Source organism: Myxine glutinosa, chromosome 11 (assembly GCF_964187855.1).
Source record: "Myxine glutinosa chromosome 11, kmMyxGlut1.1, whole genome shotgun sequence".
Lineage (NCBI taxonomy): Eukaryota > Metazoa > Chordata > Myxini > Myxiniformes > Myxinidae > Myxine > Myxine glutinosa.
Window position 1 is genome coordinate 98,431,226 of NC_136271.1, and position 20,494 is coordinate 98,451,719.

Genomic DNA, 20,494 nt, shown 5'->3' on the forward strand with positions numbered 1-20,494 from the left:
TGTCACTCTTTCACCAGTGGCAAGTTAGTGGGCTCTCAATTCTATACAAGCTTGCACCTGCCTTTGCTCCTCTTGCCTTCTCCTATTTCACAGCACCCCGGGTCTGGAAGCCTTCATCCTCTCACCCTCCTAAAGTCCAGGCTGTTATTGGTGTTCCCTCACTTTTCCTATTGCTGTCCTTACCTTGCTTGCACGGATATTTCAGCTTTCGGACTTCATCTTGACATTGCTTCGTAGAGCGTTACACGTCCTTGGATGGCAACTTTGCTAAAATGCAAATGAACACCTTTTCCATCCTTGAATTTTCCACTTGTTAAGCCTGCATATTCCCTTCTGCCCAAAGTGCCAGCAACTTTGGAATGTTGAAACAATGCCAAAATGTGGGCATTCCTGTGTTTGCGCAATTTTGTATTCTTTGATGTTAGATGGGCATGGAGCATGATAATAGAGGACGGCAAACATGATGACTTTACTGTTTCAAGGAACTGTCCAATTTGAGGGAACAATATGGGAAAGGTCTAGATGAAGACGGAGTTTCCTGGATGCTGTCTGGGTTCAGGCAGCAGACACAGCTCTTAAACTGTTGCAGAACAGAAAGAGTTCATGGTGTGAACTAGGCATAAGGAATTGTGACTGCATGACTTTTTCAAGGATCTATTCTGAACTATGGTTTGTGAAAGCCTAGGAGTTGTCCAACTAAAACAATAAAGTACAGCAAGACTGACCTTTTGTTCCATGACAGCGCAGCATACGACCTCAAGGGCAAAGACCGCAGTTAATATCACGGTCCCAGTTCTACTAGATTCCACATCTGCACCCTAATCCCTGGTGTTTGCACCCACAGACTATTGCCCGTTTAGCTGTACAACAAGTTGGTTTTTGGTCGTCGTTTTGAGAATCAGCAACTCTTAGCAAGCAGGTCTGTGATACCTCCTAATGTGGTTCATTGGAAGCAAGAGAAATGTTCTGTGCTAACAGCAAATATGCTTTTACCATCTTTACCAGTACTGTTTGTGACACGTTTTATTACAGGGCCTTTTTGAGTATACCCTGTTTGTGGAGCTGTATGTGTCATCGTTCTCTTTTTTTTGGTATTCATTTGCAGCTGTGACGTCATTGCTATTGGAAATGGCACCGCATGCTACGAGACTGAACGTTTCTTCTCTGCATTGATTCAGAATAAAGTCTTCGTTCCTTTGGATGTCAAGTATTGGTGAGTCATTTTTGTATGGAAATGCAAAAAATAGGAGGTGATGGGGAGAGGGAGTTGATCATCACTTTTGTATGCAGCCCGTGGCTGCTGGTTGCATCATGGCTAGAAGAGTGATGGTGCCGCTGATGCAGTGCCTCCGGTAGGTTAGAGTAGGTATTAGTCAGGTTCACTATGTCAATAAATTATATTTCGTTCAAAATCATGGTAGATTAGCAAACCTATACATTTTTGGAAAGGTTATAGCATAAGGAAACTAAAAATCAATGTTTACATTTGGAGAGATACCTGCATGGCGGCCATTTTGGATTTTCAAAATGGCTACTGTAAAATACATATTTTGTTCTATTTCTGCCTCTAATTACCCTAAAAACTTTTAAAAATATACTAAACCTATATTTTCAGGGACAAGGAATCCAATGAAAGTATCAAATTAGTGCTATGGGGAATGGTAAGACACGAATCAAAGGTTTTGAATTGCAAAATACTGTCTTTATATTCGCGATAAGTTGCATAATCAAATACATGTTATCATTTTGTACAGGCAGTTAATAACATCAAAATGTGTCACAATAATTCATATCACCAAACATACACAGGCAGTCAGCAAAATCATACATACACATGCAGTCAGTATAACTTCACATCTACACAGGCAGTCAATGACAAAATATACACAGGCAGTCAATGGCATCAAACATACACGATTACAGAATATGCCATTTAGAGTTCGTCATCACTGTCCCGTGTGTCGTATCCGACAATATAGTCCGCATCGTTTTCACAATCCGTTCCACACAAGCATAGGTCGGTCAAATTGATTGGCAAATCGAATTGGTCGAATGGTCGATCGAATCGAATTCGATGAATCGAATCGAATCGATCGAATTGGTCGAATGGTCGAATGGTCGATCGAAGCGATTGGTCGAATGGTCGAATTGGTCGAATGGAATTAGTCGATTGGTCGAATTGGTCGAATCGAATTGGTCGGAATTGGCAAATGTAAACATTGATTTTCAGATTTTCCATGTAATAACGTTTCCAAAAATGTATAGGTTTGCTAATCTACCATGATTTTGAGCGAAAGAACATAGTGAAGCTGACTATATTTGGAATTTATTCCAGGGAGCCAGCAATAGCTCACCTACTCTTCACAAAGGACACCATTTTTTTTTTTTTGTGTGTATTAAGTCGACGCTCGTGTAAGAGCACATAGAACATATAATAAAGGGAGCAGGAGACAAGAGGGGGAGAGAGAGGGAAGCACAAAAACAGTAGAGAACTGGGACATCTGTGGAAGGGAGAGGGCTGGGGTGGGGTGCACAGGATAAACAAGATGGACACTACAAGGACTTTCAGGATAGAAAATTTGAAGGAGATGGATTAGGTGTGGATTAACGGGGGGTAGAACAGATCAAGGTTTGGATGGGGGAAGATAAGAAATGGTGGTGAACAGCTGTTTTGAAGACCTGGAGGGAGGAGTGGGCTTGAAGAGAGTGTGGGAGTTTGTTCCAGAGGTGGGAACTTAGATTTATTTATTTATTTACTGCTCTTTTGGGGGGCCTTTGAACTTGTATTCAGTTCTGACTTCACGGTTTTCCCAAAGCATCTCACATCTCACTTGCATGTCCCTCCCTCCCCCAGCATAGTGAATGAGGATGGAGCATCAATCTACAGTACAAGCCCTCAGGCACAAAAGGAGATGCCAGATGTCGATCCAAACATGCGTAGTGCAGGTAATAGACCAAGCGGTGCCAACAATGGGCCAATGCTACAAACAGTGGGACAGTCCAAATGTGTCACACTTTTATTGTGCTTCCAATCACCCTCTCTGTGACCAGTTTCTATTGCACGCCGCCTGCAAGACCCCCTGGCTGAACTTATCAAAATAGATGCCAAGCACATCGGGGTTGGAATGTACCAGGTAAGACATGTACTTTTAATGGAGACATATGGATTGTATGCTGAATTTGGGCATGATCTACAATCTACACAATACTTTATCGACTAGGGGCAACCAGCAACCACTGCAGGGCAGTAGCAGGAAAGCATGTTACCACTCAGCACAAGCCTGCGATGTTTGTGGTGAGGAAGAAGAAAAGGATGGAGGTTAAGAGCAGGGGTCGGAAGATTATTAGGTGGGGAAAGTGTAGGGGGGAAATGTCGCTAAAGAGTACAAGTAGTGGGTGAGGGCCAGGTATGAGCACCTTAGCGAAGAAGCAGAAGGTTTGGAGAAGGAGTGGAAGAAGCACTGAGAGGCATTTAGGGGAATTGCAGAAGTTTTGTGTGGAAGAACGTCAGGAAAGGGTGCATCGTCGAGGGATAGAAACCAGGTACGGTAGACGGAGGAAGTAGCGTAGGTGGTTGGTGAAAACAATGAGGTTTGGAAGAGGATAGAGAATATCAAGGATAGAGGGAGGCAGTCGGATGCAGGATTGCTACACCTGTATGGGCAAAATAAAAAAGCAGCAAGGAGAGCTGTGGATAAGGTGACAAATGATATGGAAGAGGAGGTGTACAACAAGGTGGCCCAGATTCATATTGTAAAATAAAAATAAAATCACAATTCCTCCACTATATCAGATGACTGTACAACCTAAAAAACAACCAGATCAGAGCTAATTTAGAGGTTGCACCAGATTAACGTTTTTTAAAAATACAATCCATTTTTTCTTCAAATTTGGATCGCAAGCATTGTTCATGGGGTTGTGGTCAGTGTTTTCACCTTGTGTCAAAAGTTATCGGACGATTTGCTTCAGAAAAAGCTAAAATGTACAGGAAGCTTGGCTGGTGCACAAGGCAACATCTTTAAACATTTGGCTGGTTCATTAAAAAAGTCAACATGGCGCTAGACCTCTAGATGTTACCGGAATAAGCTAAAATTTGGCACAAATAGTTATTGGGCGAGACCTAACAGGGGCAACTATAGTCGAAATTAAAATTGGGAATTTCATTTTTTGGACCAACCAATTTTGGACCAAAATTTCATTTTGGACCATGTACAACAAGTTGGAAGAGGATGGTGGGAAGAAGATGATATGTAAATTGGCTCTGGACATGGATGAGGGTAGTAAGGACGTGAGGGGGAGAGTGGTGCGGTGATTAAGGATGGTGGTGGGAGGCTTGTGACAGAGATGGGCGCAGTATTGAAGGTGTGGGATGGATATTTCAAAGAGCTGTTGAACCAGGAAGGAAGCAACGGTGAGCTGGAGCTATACCTAGTTATGTGGAGGGGAAAGTGGAGCTGTTTGAGATCACGGAGGAGTAGGTGCGGACAGCATTGAAAAGGATGAAGAAGGGAAGAGCGCCAGGCATTAATGAGGTGCTTACAGAGATAATAACTGCATCAGGAGAGGTCAGAGTCAGTTGGACGAAGAGGCTTTTGAATTATGAGAGAGGGTTTGGTTCCAGAGGATTTGAGGACAGGGTTAATTGTGCCGATTATGGAAGGGGAAGGGTGATGTTCAAGATCCGGGGAAGTACAGGGGCATTATGCTTCTAAGTCATGCAGTGAAGGTGCTGGAGAGAATTCTGGATGGGAGAGTAAGGAAGAGTGTGGAGATGGAGATTGGAGAAAAGCAGCAAGGGGTTTAGAAAGGGTAGGGGGATGACGGATAGAATGTCTATGCTGAGACAGCTGATGGAGAAGACGTTGTAAGTACAAGGTGAAATAGCATTGGGATTTGTGGACCTGGAGAAAGCCAACGACACTGTTCTGAGAGATATGGTGACGGCGACACTGAGATGGATGGGAGTGCCGGAAGCAGAAGTTAGCTTGTTGGAAGGGATGTACAAGAGAACGAAGGGAAGAGTTTTGGTTGGTCCTTTGATGTCGGAGGAGTTCAATGTGAACATCATTTTGAGGCAGGGAAGCGCTCTCAGCCCACTCGTGTTTATCATGCTGGTAAGCTGGAGCTGGTAAGCAGGAAGGTAAACATTAGGGGTATTCTCGGGAGGTTATTGTATGTGGACAATCTGGCTGTTGTGGTGGAGAGTAGGCGGGAGATGCAGGAAGTACTGGAGGAGTGGAAGGAGGTATTTGGGAAGCATGGGCTGAAAATGAGCATGGAGAGGATGGAGGTGATATGGGTCAGGCAGCAGAGGAAAGAAATGAATATCAGGTTAGAGGGGAAGGAGATGAGACAAGGAAATAGGTTTTAGTATCTGGGGGGGAACAGTGACCAGGGATGTTAAGTCAGAGGCAGAGGTATCAGAAAGTTATCAAGGAAGTTTAAATGAAAAGTTCTGATGTCATGCGTAATTCTGGCCTATCTTTAGGGTCTGGAGACGGTGGCACTGACAGGGAGACAACAGGTTGCAGGTTTGCGAGAACAACTGGGTCAGGAGGCTTGTGGGAGTGAAGAGGGTGGATAGAACGAGAATGGATGAACTGAAGGAGGAGATTGATTTGCAGATGTCCTTGACGAGGAGATAGGTGAAAATCTGGCTGAAATGGACTGGACATTTGGTGAGGATGGGGGAAGAGAGAATGGCAAAGAGGGCGGATAGGTTAAGGGAACAAGGTAGGAGGAAACGAGGTAGTCCATGGTTGAGATGGGAGGATTGTGTGAAGAGTTGGCCGAGGACAGAGGGGAGTGGAGGAGTATCATGGTCAATACATGGCAGAAGCTTGGTACCATTGGACCTTACCCCTTTTTTAGGGACGAAGAGGAGGAGAAGAAGAAGAAGACAACCATTTTGATGTGTGGGGGTCAAAATGGGACAAAATCTTCCCTGTTCTTCTGGGGAACTCTGGTATAACTGCAGGGTTGCCCTTCAAATAAGGATGCATTTACAATCGCGATTGGAAAGTTTAAATGCATATAATATAAGATATCCTAATTGTGGATCAGAGATGGCAAGAGATGGTGCACTGCTAAATTTTGTGATATTCATTTTTTTTGTATTACACTGGTCCGTGTTCAGAGAACGCTTGGATTCGGAAGAGGGTCAGAGAGCGGTATTCAGGATTGCAAAGCAGATAGCGAAAGAGAGGTGTGATGTGATGGGGGTGAGTTGCTTGAAGGATGAAGTGAGACAAATCGTTGTGGACCCAGATGGAATTAAAGGAAGATGGAAAAGATATATGGAAATGCTGTTGAATACAGAGAATGAATGGGATGGCAACATAGAGAGTAACCCAGTTTTAGGACCGGCAGAGAAGATAACTGAGAAGGAAGTTGAGGAAGCGATAAAAGCAATGAGGAGTAGAAAAGTGGGAGGGCCGACGGGAGTTGTGGGAGATATGTTGAAGGCAGCAGGAAGTTGGGGTGTGAAGAGAATGGCAGCGATCTGTAATCTGGTGGTGAAAGAAGTTCGCATTCCAGTGGATTGGGAACTGAGTACCCTTGTCCCTCTATACACGGGGAAAGGTGACCCTCTGGAGTGTGGCTCGTACCGAGCGATAAAGTTATTGGAGCATGGAATGAAGGTATTGGAAAGGGTGTTGGAGAGGAGGATAAGGAAGAAGGTGAAGATCGACGAAATGCAGTTTTGGATATATGCCAGGAAGAGGAACGACAGACGCGCTCTTTATTGTGAGGCAGTTGCAGGAGAAGTACATGGAGAAGAGGAAGAAGTTGTTTCTTGGGTTTGTTGATCTGGAGAAAGCATTTGATAGGGTTCCACGCGAAGTATTGACATGGGCATTGAGGAAGTTAGAAGTGGAGGAATGGTTGATCAGAGTTGTGATGGCAATGTACAAAAGAGCGCGCACAGCTGTAAGGACGAAGGGCGGGAACAGTGGTGAGTTTGAGGTGAAGGTGGGAGTGCATCAGGGGTCGGTACTAAGTCCACTACTATTTGTAGCTGTGATGGAGGTGCTGGCTCAGACCGTAAAGGAGGGTTTACCATGGGAGTTGTTGTATGCAGATGATCTGGTGTTGATTGCGGAAAGTATGGATGGACTGAAGGAAAAGATGAACAAGTGGAAGGAATGTATGGAGACAAAAGGTTTGAAGGTGAGTATAGGAAAGACGAAGGTGATGGCAAGTGGTAAAGCATGTGGCGAGGTGGAAAGAACTGGGAAGTGGCCATGTGCTGTGTGCAGGAAGGGTGTCGGAGTGAACTCCATTCAATGTACAATGTGCGCTGAGTGGGTTCATAAAAAATGTAGTGGTCTGAGAGGGTCATTAACCAGTGTGGCAGCTACATTCAAATGTAAGGTGTGCACAGAGGGAGCTGCAGATGGAGGAAATGTTGAGTTGGATCTTGGAGACGGCGTGAAGCTGGAAGGTGTGAAAACATTTTGCTACCTCGGAGACATGCTGAATGGAGAAGGTGGATCAGACTTGGCAACGGTTGCTAGAGTGAGATGTGCATGGAAGAAGTTTCGGGAACTGAGTGGCGTGCTGATGAGGAGGGGGGTGTCGTTGAAGCTGAAGGGAAAGGTGTATGCTGCATGTGTGAGAAGTGTTATGATTTATGGGAGCGAGACATGGGTGATGAATGTAGAGCAGCAACGAAGGCTGGAAAGGGGTGGAAATGCGAATGGATCGGTGGATGTGCGGAGTGTCGTTGAGAGAGAGGAGGACAAATGATGAATTGCGAAAGATGATGGGAATAGAGCCTGTGATTGATTCTGTGAAGAGGAACAGGTTGAGATGGTTTGGTCATGTGTTGAGGAAGGATGAAAGTGACTGGTTGAGAAGAGTGATGGAAATGAATGTAGAAGGAAGTAGAGGACGGGGAAGACCGAGAAAGACTTGGCTAAAATGGTGGAAGAAGAAATGCCGGCAAGGGGGTTAACAAGGAGAGATGCAGAAAATAGGGCAAAATGGAGACGATTGTCATGGGGACCGCAAGGCTAACCCCCGCTCTTGCAGGGAAAATGGCCTTAAAATGCATGTTGTTGTTGTTGTTGTTGTACACTGGTCCAGTGGTCCACAGCCAAATTGGTTCTGACTTATATTCAACTGTTTCTAACGAATTTGGTGCCCACGAATCCGAATCTGACCTTAAAATTTCGCTATCACCTAACCTTGACGAAGCACATCATAAGTGTGGAAAAAATCTTTAGAGCATGCAAATTTCTTGATTAAGTCTCAATAAGTCTATTTATTGTCACAAAAAATAATATGAACTTAAAGTTTTTATTTACATCACATAACAAAATGTAAATCTCCAAAAATAATATGAACTTTATAAAATATCATAAAAAATAATATGAACTTGGTTTTTATTTACATCACATTAAAAGTGCTTCTGAACTTAATTTTTACGTTTGTAGGAGCAATCACTTTCACGCTGTAAAGTCCAACAGTAGTCACCCATCATGTTTGGATTGAATCGGCCTTGATATCGAGTCTCCATGATGGCAATTTCCTGGTGAAACCTTTCTCCATGTTCATCACTGACATCGCCAAGATTTTGTGGAAAGAAGTCCAGATGAGAACGGAAGAAATGTATCTTGAGTGACATTCGAGCACCGAGCGCCTGGTAACTCTTCAACATCTTGTCCACAAGCTCTTCATAATTTGGTGCTCGAAAATTTCCAAGGTAATTGTTAGCAAGAGCCACCAAGCTATCCCAAGCAACGCTTTCCAGCTCAGATAGTCTCGTTACAAAGTCCTGATTAGTGAGTACAAGACGAATTTCGGCCGTGGCTGATATTCTTATGGTATACTGGTTCTCAAAAACTGGATGTGCTCGTGAAAATTGGATATCATAATCGAAATCTACAGGTTCATGTTGGTTAGAATAAACTCAAAATATACAAGAACCATAAAACTTTAAAATTTTTGTTGACCAGTGTTATTCGACACTGAACCTGGTATCCCAGAGGTTGTGATTTCAAATTCAACGGAAAGAAGAACCGCCTTTAGAGGCCATTTTTCCCCGCAGAGTAGGGGTTGGCCTTTTTTGGGCACCGTGGTCCCCTTTTTGAAGCATTGTTTTATGGCCGGATGTCCTTCCTGCCACCAACCCTGTTAGTCGCCTCTTGCGACACACAGGGAATTAACAGTGAACTGGTACTCAATTTGCCGACCTCAGAAGGATGACAGGCTGCGTCAACCCCCCTGGCGTGAATTCAGCCATCAACCGGGATTCGAACCCAAGATCGTAGAATCCCAAGCCGGCACCCTAACCGCTAAGCCAACACCAGGCTCAAGTTCAACTGAAAGCCGTGATGTAAATTACCTCTCGAGTTCATGCACATCGCAGGAGAATTTCCACGTTTCCATTTCAATGCAGATCAAAACCCGGGTGGCTCACGAATGGCCTTTGGAGTGTATAAAGTACTCGCCCTGTCTAACTTGATGAGCAGGTGCCTTCAATCCACACGTTAAATTCCATCGGGGCAACTTGCAATGATTACAATTTTTGACCAAGATGATTACGATTTTCAAAAACATTTAACAAGCCTGGTGTTGGCTTAACAGTTAGGGTGCTGGCTTAGGATCCCGAGGATCCTGAGTTCAAATCCTGGTCGATTGTTGAATTTGCACCAGGGGGGGCTGACTCAGCCTGTCATCTTTCCGAGGTCGGCAAATTGAGTACCAGCTCACTGGTAATTGGGGCACTGCATCAGCGACACAAACGCGCTTCCAGAAAAATGATGCAAACCAGCAGCCACAGGCTGCATATAAAACAACAACAAAGAAATTTAAAGATTGTGGTTTACGTTTGTCCTAAACCCACGTTTAACCAGGGGGGCGTTTGCTAGAACAATTGACAGAGAGCATCGTGGTTCTTTTTCTTGTGAGTTTTAAGCTTCAGAACCTGTAGTTATTGGCAGAAATTGAGAATTGATCAATTTCTTTTTCTTCTCAATTGTCCAAAAAAAAAAAAAATTCTTTTAATTCTCATTGAAGTTTCATTTTTTTATGTGTATTAAATAATATCTTATTGAAACAAAAATTGTGACGAAGTACCGTTTTGTCATGTGGCCACCTGCATTATGCGATCACTTGTGCTTGGCAGAATGATGGAGCACACCTTTCTCACAACCCCTCCCCCAACTTTCCAGCATGACGTACCTGAGGGTGCTCTACGTGAAGCTCTTTCTGGTGTGGTGCAGGAGTGTGTCAGCTTCGTCGGAGTCGACATCAACTCGTGTTCAACGGTGTTGCTGAAGTAGGCAATGCTTTTCTAACCTCCTCTTGGTCCTGTGCATCTTCATAAATGCATTTCCACGCATCATGCTTTTATACTCTATCAATGCTTTAATAACATTGCATCAGTACCTGAGAACGCGCACCTACCTCTGAGTTGTCTAGTCTGGGTTTGAATCCGGACCCAGCTATAATCTGTTATCCTGGTGTTTCGCAGATAAGGCGAGGCATTAAGGTGCATACCGTCCCTCGGATGGACTTTTAATGGGGTGTCTTGTCTGCTGGTATTAGGTAATTAACATTAAGGATCCACGATGTCCTTCGCGATGATGATGGAAATAGAGATAATGATGGGAATAGATGATGGGAATAGAGCCTGTGATGGATGTTGTGAAGAGAAACAGGTTGAGATGGTTTGGTCATGTGTTGAGGAAGGATGAAAGTGACTGGTTGAGAAGAGTGATGGAAATGAATGTAGAAGGAAGTAGAAGACGGGGAAGACCGAGAAAGACTTGGCTAAAGATGGTGGAAGAAGAAATGCGGGCAAGGGGGTTAACAAGGAGAGATGCAGAAAATAGGGCAAAATGGAGAAGATTGTCATGGGGACCGCAAGGCTAACCCCCGCTCGAGCAGGGAAAATGGCCTTAACATGCCTGTTGTTTGTTGTTGGTGTCCTTCGCGAAGAGTAGGCGAGCTATCGCCGGCATGCTGAACATATTCCAGCTCTGACTTGCAGGGAGAATATTGCATCAGTGACACAGTTGTGTTCCCAAAACTTATGCTACCCATAGCCGTGCGTTGTACGCAAAAGAAGAAGAATGAGATGTATTTGTATACTTGATAGAAAATTGTGTTTAAAGACCTGTAGTATAGTTTTTAGAGCTAGTATGCCGTAAGCTAATACAAATTGATGTGGTTTGATTATTTCGGTGTCAATCACTGTGTTGTGCCTGTTGCCCTTTGACCTTGCACTGTGGGACAGGCACGTTGCTGGTCTGAGTGGCTCATTGGCCGAACGTCTTGTAGAGTACAGGGAGACCCACGGTGCCTTTGTGAACCGAGAGCAGCTGCAGGCAGTGAAAGGACTCGGACCAAGGACCTACCTGCAGTGTGCTGGTTTTATCCGTGTGAATCCCAGGACTGCCAGCAAGTAAAGGACACATCAGCAGAAACATCATTGAAAGAAACACGGGCTGCAGCATGCCCCACTGCATATATTACTACGTACCTTATCGTGCTTAGTTTCCTATTTTTGCTTAGCTACCGTAGCTTTTATAGGGATTTTGGTGTGAGGGAAAAGTGGGAAAGAAAGGTTCATGAAGACTTTATAATTTGGGCATGTGGTAAGGGAAGAGTATTAATTTTGAAGGATGTCAATATGCCAGGTATACACACACCTGGGAGAGCCCCGTTCCACCTTCTGAAACCCTCATATTGAGATAACAACCAACATATTTATATACCAGGGTATTTGAGCAGGGAGGTAAGGAGTGCTTGTCAGGATAAGCAGAAGGTATTTGTGAGGTATACATGCTTTGCAATATGAGATGCTTTTTAAGTTAGTATTTGTAACTAGGCATCTGTGGAGTTGGATTTTGATTATATTTGGAAAGAACTAGTGCGTGCCCGTACGTGCGGGGAGGTAAGTACGTGGACATACGTACGTTGACCTATGTACCAAAAATAAGGCCTCACTGTCCGGAAGTTCGCATATCGCAGTTACGATTAATCGCAAATTAGTTTTAATGGCCAATTCTTCAATTAGCACCAACATATTTTGCCATTTTGCAATTTCATCGCAAGGAAAAGCACAAAGAGAAGAGAACAACAAACACACACGCGGTTCCTTCGCTGTAGCTTGACCGTACGTGCAAAGAAAAAAATTAAAACTTTCATCGTTCCTTCGGTCTTCGCTCTCGTCCTTCGCCGTTCCTTTGCTCTCGTCCTTCGCTGTTCCTTTGTTCACGTACAAAACATGTGTTTGCTAAATAAATGGCCATAACTTGGTAACCACTTGTCCGATTAATAGCAAACCTTGAAAAGGCACATCCTCAGGTCCCCAGCAATATACCTGGCAAGTTTCACTTAGATCGGACCAGTGGTTGTCGAGAAACAGCGGTCACAGACATACACACAGACAGACACACAGATTGCTTGCATTATAGAGAGATAACTGTGTTCAGGACACAGTTTCCCTTTACAAATAACGATATGAGGACTGTGTTCAGGATAACCTCGTGATCCAGCTGCAGTGGACAAAATTGCCATCCCCCTTTTTATTTTATTATGTTTGCACTGTTATCCACATGATAAATAGATGCACATGCAGATGTGCCAATGAAAATGACTCTAACAAAGTACTATTATTTGTTCAAAATGGCCTATATGCTCTCATCCCTGACAGTCATGTGATATTGAATTATGTGTGTAACATCAATATGACATGTTTAAATTAATATTCTCAAAAAGAATGGATATATACATTCAATGGTGATGGATCCTCCTTTGACGATGAGTTTCGAAATTGCATTGCTGGGGATAAAAAAGTGAGCTATGGAAATTCGCCCTTCACCTCCATCCTCTTCACATCTCCCCCGCCCCTCCTCACTGCACCCTCCCTTCAAACACATCCCCTCAAACACATCCCCTCAAATCGCACTGAATGCTTGGCCCTAATCTGCTGCTGCAAAGGTCACATTGGTTGTTTTTCAGACTTTACATGTTATAGAGTTCTTGTACTGAGATTGTGCTCGAGTTTACCCGTATATTTACTAATGGCCTGTTGGTCTGTGCCATGCTGTTGCTGATCCCTGTTTTCTCTTCCACAGAGAGATTAGTAATGATGGAATCGATGCCAGCAATCCTGTAAACAGGTATGGATTCAGGGCACATGCTAAAATTTACACCTTTTCTGGAAACAGCCATTTCCATATCAGACAGGTTCTTACCTGGTCAATTTAAAACACATTTCTCCACATCGCCATTGTGCATGGTACAGCTAGTGCTTGTTATTATTATTGCTGCATAATACACATGTGGCGTATGTTGGTTGTGTCGCATCCATGGCATCAGATTTGTGTCGCGTGCGTGTGTTACGGATTCGTCACTTCTGCTGGGGTGGTTTTCACCCACTGGACATGTTTCTGATATTATGTATTATTATTAGTTTCACAAGGTTTATTATTCACGAACGGTTATCAAAAGTTAAAAAGGATAACTGTAAGTGAAATAGGAAACCGAACGAGAAGACAATGAGGTGAAGAGGAAGAAGCAGGGCGAGCATAGTCGGAGAGGACGCGTGACGTCAGCGCTCCGTAACGAACCAGGTTTACCGACAGCCGCGAGGGGATTTTGAGTTCCTGGAAGGGACGTCCGGCGATAAGAATATTCGCTGGAGTGGAGAAATCTGCGTAGACAGATTTGGGGCGCTGAGATTCCGACGAATCCTTGCCTCGTCGCATCGGCTCAAGCCAGAGCCGTCTGCCATTTTGAACCCCTTGCTACAGACACCTGTGAACGTTTGCTTCATGTCATCTTCACTCCCAACATCCTACCGTCTGTCGGGGATGAGTGGGTGTGACCGCTTCATTTCCAATTACGTTGCGGTTTGCTGAGGGAGTGGTGAAGGTGTGCCTCTGGAGGGCGCCGTTGTACAGTTTGGCGGGAAGAGCACCCTTGGCCACTGTACACGCTTCGGATATCGACCGGAGAGCGAGATTTGGGTTTCGACCGGATTTCGTTCCATCGACCGCTGGAGCGACTCCCATTCGCCTTGGGAAAAGTCATGGAGACATTGAGGAGTGTCCGTTCATTTGCTGGCAGAGCAGTGAGTCACTTGACTTTATATAAGATATATACACAAAGAATTAAGTTAAGCACCCCCCCGTTTTTTTACAACCTCGCACATTACAAGTTTGTTGTCGTCAAAACAGTGTAATATACCCATGATATTGCTATATTTTCTGGAGAAGTGATATTATGGTCACATAAAACATAACAATCATGCCGTTTTCAATATTTTATTCTGAATAATTTAAGGTGAAATTTTTTGGAATTTTAGGCATATTTTCACCTCAATTTAAGTATGGAGCTATAGGTCCATCACGGACAGTGTGGATGACGTTTATGTTTTCTAACGTACAGTCATTGTTCTGAGAAGACCTCTAGCGATCTTTGCGTCAATAACGTGTGTAGGACCCACGTGATCGGATGGAGCAAGGTGCTGTGACAACCATCCCCTGGCCTGCGTACAGTCCTGACCTGAACCCCCTCGAGCACGTTTGGGACATGTTGGGACGACAAATTGCGAAGATGGTCCCTCCAATAGCCAATCTGGATGAATTGGAACGTGCATTACATCGGGAATGGAACAACCTGCCACAGCAACGCATACGACGGCTTACAGGGTCTATGAGACGTAGGGTTGAGTCAGTGATCCGATCACGTGGGTCCTACACACGTTATTGACGCAAAGATCGCTAGAGGTCTTCTCAGAACAATGACTGTACGTTAGAAAACATAAACGTCATCCACACTGTCCGTGATGGACCTATAGCTCCATACTTAAATTGAGGTGAAAATATGCCTAAAATTCCCAAAAAATTTCACCTTAAATTATTCAGAATAAAATATTGAAAACGGCATGATTGTTATGTTTTTATGTGACCATAATATCACTTCTCCAGAAAATATAGCAATATCATGGGTATATTACACTGTTTTGACGACAACAAACTTGTAATGTGCGAGGTTGTAAAAAAACGGGGGGGTGCTTAACTTAATTCTTTGTGTATATATAGAGTGCACTCTTAATGGCCATCTGTTATCCCGTTATTCCTGTGTGTGATTTCTAATACAATTTTGTTCATTTATAATCATTGGTGTGGTTTCACTATTGATTTTCAACACAGGGTAACATATTTTTCTGCCGGGGTTCCTCTCGGCGTTCGGAGGTTACCGAGAACAGGAGATTGTAGAGGACTCCGTAACAGTGTGCTACATGGGGTATCCTGTTCCCTGGAGCGTGTACGCAATACCGACTGGCATTGCACCCTTGCCAAGAGAAGATCGAAGAGTGCTCCCTCCAACAGTCTTTTTTTGCACTGATTCTGCTGCCTCAATGAAGCATTTAAGTCCGTAATATCTGTCCTTTAATCTGAAACTCAAAAAGCGTCAATCTGCAATATGCAAGATGTTTATTGCTTTAGTTGGGGGTTGCCATCTCAGCAAGCTTGTCAGCCATCTCTCTTGGCAAAGCATTGTAACGTGTGGCAGCATAAAAATATAATAATGAATGTTTATACTTTGAAAAATTTAGTTTCTTTGTGTTTTCACTGACCTGGATGAGTGAGACACCTTGACTTGAGCAATTGAAGAACCAAAAACGAATAACCAATAACTACTTGAAGTTTGATTTGGTGGCGAACTTGGTACACCACATCTCAGAAGTTAGCATTGTGGTGGTAGGGATGCAGTTGATGGATTTCCTTAATGAAGAGTAGGTGAGCTATCCCCGCATCAGATGCATCGTCATACCCAGGCAAGAACTGCTGCAAATCCACATGAATGAAGCATGATCTTTCACTTCAGGCTGAGGTTACACAAGGCAGCGTCTTAGGACCTATATTATCACTGATCTATTTCAATAATATATCTGATTCTCTTGAAAACCAATCTTACTATTTCGCTAACTACTCCATCCTGTGTGGAACGGTACTGCTCTCATGAAAGGCCCGCCACTGTTTAATCGCCATCACCAGACCCGGATAACATGAGATGCTGGTTAACTGCACGGAACATGACATTCGATGGCAGAAAATTGCCACTCTCATACTCTCTCAAGGATCGGCAACAAGCTATCGATCGGATCGACTTCTATGGACAGCCACAAGAGGTACAGTTCCTAGAACTCTTTGGTCTCATAATTATCTGCCATATCCTGTCATGGGAGAGCCATGTCGCAACACATGCATCAAATGCAAGTTTGCCAGTTCAGGGATTTTCCCACGCGTTGGTAGAATCTGCAGCTGCCGCTTCCACCTCATTGAAGCGAACTTTATTGAATTGGATTTGTAGTGCTCTCCTGTTATATCTTCATCCCTGTGTTGCTGCTTCTTTCCATCAAATTTTCTTTGTTAAGTCGTACCTCGTTTGTGCTGTATTTGTCAAATTCGTTTCCATGTTGTTCAAGGCCGAATTGGGCCGCTCCTCAGAGAGGTGTTGCGAAAAATCTGTCCCTTTTGTCTATGTATTCCTTGTTTTGCTTCTTTCTTCCCAAATATTGTACTTTCTACCCCCTCAACATTATCCTATTTCCCCTCCTTGCTTTAAAAAAAAAAAAACCCTAATTTTTTCACTCTACAACAATCTTTCATTCTACTTGATTTTCCTTCTGCCTGTGCTTCCTGTACTCTATTCTTTATTTCTGCCTTTTCTCAATATCTTCAAACTGAATGCTCACTGAATGTAAATGTTTCTTCCTTTTTCCTTTAAAAGCATTTTAAAACATTAAAAAATGCTTAATTTTCCATATTTTTCTGTCTGGAGTGCCACACGTGTTCTTCACCATGAGATATATATATATATCTGTGAGAAATAGGAGAAACTCCACAGTACGAGCAGGGCGTCTCATTTGCATTGAATAAATAATCGGGAGATTAAATCAGACGCGGACGTAGCTTCAGGACTTCGATCTTTAATTTGACAAGCTTTCGACCAACAAAGGTCTTCTTCTGAGTCGGCGTCAGGCCTTAATAGAGTCGACTCTTTACTCTATTTTTGATTTCTTTTGTTTGTTTGATCTGTGGCGGTTGTTGGTGTTTTCCGTGACTGCTGGCAGCCTACTTTTGACAAAAAATCTGTGCAGGGGAAGAAGGGAAGGTCTCAAGTGAAGGGGGATTGGGGTGTTTTTTGAGCAAATCGATCCATTACTCTGTTTTGTTTTTAATATGAAAGGTTTTAGATTTAAATGACTGAGAAAATTTGAGTGAGACAGCCAAATAGAGTAATTTTTGTGAGATAGCAAGCTGGGTGAGGTTGACCTGGCTTTTGGGGGTATGGGGATGGTTGGGAGGGGCAGCCAGGAAAGAATGTAGGGAGGGATGAAACAGAAATTAAGATGTTGGTGAACAGAGAATTTGAATCCCACAATTCATCCTTCTGAATTAACTCCGTTGTGTGATGTTGTGCTTCCAGGAAAGTGGGAAGAAAGAGAAAACGAGGAGAGGCAGAAATAGCGTTAGCTCCGAACCCGCTGGATCAAACTTGGATCCATCCCGAGTCATATCCAATAGCCACAAAGTGTGTATCTTGTATATTTTATACTGATTGTACATTTTTATTTTTCCCATTTTCTTCTCCATGTACTTATTTTTCACTTTCTCACTTCTTCCTTGCCCATTATCCCCATTCATTTCATTTCAATATTCGTCTTAACCACTTATCTAGTCTTACTACCTGTTTAGTGTTCATTACAGTCCTCGTATCCTGAATTCCAGGTTTCTTCAATGGCTCAATGTGGAGTTTTCAGACGTCGGCTCAGCTCATGTACGTCAGCAAGTAGAAAGTACTCTTGCCCTCAAGACCATGCAGAGTCTAGCCGAGAAGATGGAGACCTCTGTAAACACGATGCAGATCATTGTGGACGGACTGAAACAGCAGCTGGACTTCGACATTCGAGCCAGTGAGATTAAGCATTGCCTCACCTGGCAACATATCATTCCATATTCATCACTTTAATTATGGCTGTTTGAGTTTCCCCCGAATGTTTGATAAAATTATACACAGCTGGAAGTGAATTATGCACCATTTTAAATTGTTCTGTGGATTACGCAAAAATAGGAATATTTTCGAGTCGATCATGCAAATGTTCTCAGAGGGGGGCTTTCATAGGGAAGTCTCACTGTACATCAGTACTACCATACTCATTCATAGGGAAGGCCCATACTGGCCGCAGTCTAAGGCCATTTTCACTCTGAAGCAGGTTCTCCTCAAGGATTTGCCTGCATTTGGCTCCATTCATTGTTCCCTCTATCCTTACAAGTCCCCCAGTCCCTGCTGCTGTAAAGCAGGCAGGTAACGTTGAATCCGAGGCATGACGTCCACAAGTGCAACACCTTGCATGTCTCATGTACGGTCATTTTCATTCTCATGTCTCATTTTGTGGCAATAACAAATGGCCTCATACTTTAACATTACCACAGACTTTGGTTGTTTGGTTACATTTATAGAAACGAAATGCGCTAACCTTACAACACTTTTGTGCTAACTTTTGAAGTATTTGCTCAACCTGTAGACGATGGGTTAGCAGGACAGCCTCGAGGTATGCAAACTCACCTCTAAGCTGTCTAGCCTCGGTTTGAATTCCGACCAAGCTATAAACTATCATCCTGGTGTATCACAGGTAGAGTGATTCAGCTGTGTGTGTTATCCACTGGATGGACGTTAAACTGAGTGTCCTGTCTGTCCGCATTAGTTGTATGTTAAAGATCCTATGGTGTCGTTCGCAAAGTGTAGCCAGCCCCCTTAAACAAATTCTAAATTCCTGCCCTGACTTCCTGTGTCGGAGTAATCACTCGTCCGGGATTGTACCTCAAGCACCAGAAACTGCTTGAGCAGCGCCGATGCTCTGTATAGGACATGGTTCATGATCTGATCTGCAGACGATGGTTTTGACAATGTGGGGATTGACTCACAGAAGGGGATGCAGGGAAGGTAGAGTTACGTTTTTTGAGCTGCAGAAAAAGATTCACATGCAGACAGACAGATTGAATGGCCTCTTTATTTGCAGACTTGTCTCAGCCCATTTTCCGAAGAAACGTGCTGTGCTTTGATGACTTGCATCCTAATGAATGCCTGACCGGACGAGTCACAAACAGCACTGACTTTGGCGTATTTGTGGACGTGGGGATCGGAAAACACGGTCTCATCCCAAAGCAATACCTCGGCAATTGTGAGTATGTCCTAAACCATGTTATCTGCCCAAGTGGTGCATACCAGAGCATGGCATTGTAAAGCTAAGCGTGGTCGAATAGACTTTATAGATGGCATGGCGCCAAAGATTCTGAAATAATAAATCTTTTATCACAATCCTGTTTCCCCTTTCCTTCCCCAAGTGAAAGGAGACCCCACAGCCCTGGGCCCAGGGGATCGAATTGAAGTTCGCGTTGTAAATGTGGAACCCGAGCGAAGTCGCGTTTGCTTGGCCTTCATGCGCAGGTTGTGATTCTGCGCCTCAGTGTGTATGAGGAAGGAGTGTCAGAACGGATAAGAAGGGAAGTAGATGGAGAATGAATACAATTTCCACTTTATTTATTTATTTTACTCTCGTTGTGCATTTTGAACAGTCGGTTTTTTGTTCTTTTCGTAAGATGTAAACCTTTATATATATATTTTAATGGAGCAGCCTTACATTCTACTTTGTTGTGAAGAATTTGGGAGACATTTAGTTATAAGCATTTATGAAATGTTTGATCGTTTCCATGGCATTTGCTGCTTACTGTGTCATTTTCTGGCAATGTCTACTGACTTTTGGATTCTGAGTCCATCATTTATCAATTATTGACGGGGGATGTGGATAGTGCTTTTTGTACAATTTATCGATATTCTTCTGTCTGAAACCAATGTAGATTGAGTTGTAAAGAAAACTTGTTTAAAACCCCTTTGTTGTTCCTTTTATTGATATGTCTCTCTCTCTCTCTTTGATATGTCTAGGACCGGCAGAGACGATAACTGAGAAGGAAGTTGAGGAAGCGAAAAAAGCAATGAAGAGTGGAAAGGCGGGAGGGCCGACGGGAGTTGTGGGAGATATGTTGAAGGCAGCAGGAAGTTGGGGTCTGTTGTTGTTAGGAAGTTGTTAGGAAGAGAATGACAGAGATCTGTAATCTGGTGGTGAAAGAAGGCCGCATTCCAGTGGACTGGGAACTGAGTACCCTCGTCCCTCTATACAAGGGGAAAGGTGACCCTCTGGAGTGTGGCTCATACCGAGCGATAAAGTTATTGGAGCATGGAATGAAGGTATTGGAAAGGGTGTTGGAGAGGAGGATAAGGAAGAAAGTGAAGATCGACGAAATGCAGTTTGGATTTATGCCAGGAAGAGGAACAACAGATGCGCTTTTCATTGTGAGGCAGTTGCAGGAGAAGTACATGGAGAAGAGCAAGAAGTTGTGTTTTGGGTTTGTTGATCTGGAGAAAGCATTCGATAGGGTTCCACGCAAAGTATTGACATGGGCAT

At 43.6% G+C, this 20,494-nt stretch overlaps 1 protein-coding gene across 5 annotated transcripts in view; it reads left to right on the forward strand.

Annotated features, from left to right (window-relative positions):
• The window catches only part of SRBD1 (S1 RNA binding domain 1), a 116,064-nt gene extending 96,143 nt beyond the window's left edge, over positions 1-19,921 (forward strand). For all 5 annotated transcript variants that reach the window (XM_078786888.1, XM_068131436.2, XM_078786889.1 and 2 more), the window contains 10 exons: positions 1,106-1,213; positions 2,855-2,946; positions 3,052-3,134; positions 10,179-10,285; positions 11,246-11,413; positions 13,092-13,136; positions 17,458-17,562; positions 17,760-17,944; positions 19,052-19,213; positions 19,377-19,921. In XM_078786888.1, the coding sequence (XP_078643014.1) occupies positions 1,106-1,213; positions 2,855-2,946; positions 3,052-3,134; positions 10,179-10,285; positions 11,246-11,413; positions 13,092-13,136; positions 17,458-17,562; positions 17,760-17,944; positions 19,052-19,213; positions 19,377-19,486 (1,165 nt within the window). In that variant the 3' untranslated portion in view covers positions 19,487-19,921. The remainder of the gene's footprint in view (positions 1-1,105; positions 1,214-2,854; positions 2,947-3,051; positions 3,135-10,178; positions 10,286-11,245; positions 11,414-13,091; positions 13,137-17,457; positions 17,563-17,759; positions 17,945-19,051; positions 19,214-19,376) is intronic.
• Positions 19,922-20,494: the final 573 nt, after the last annotated feature.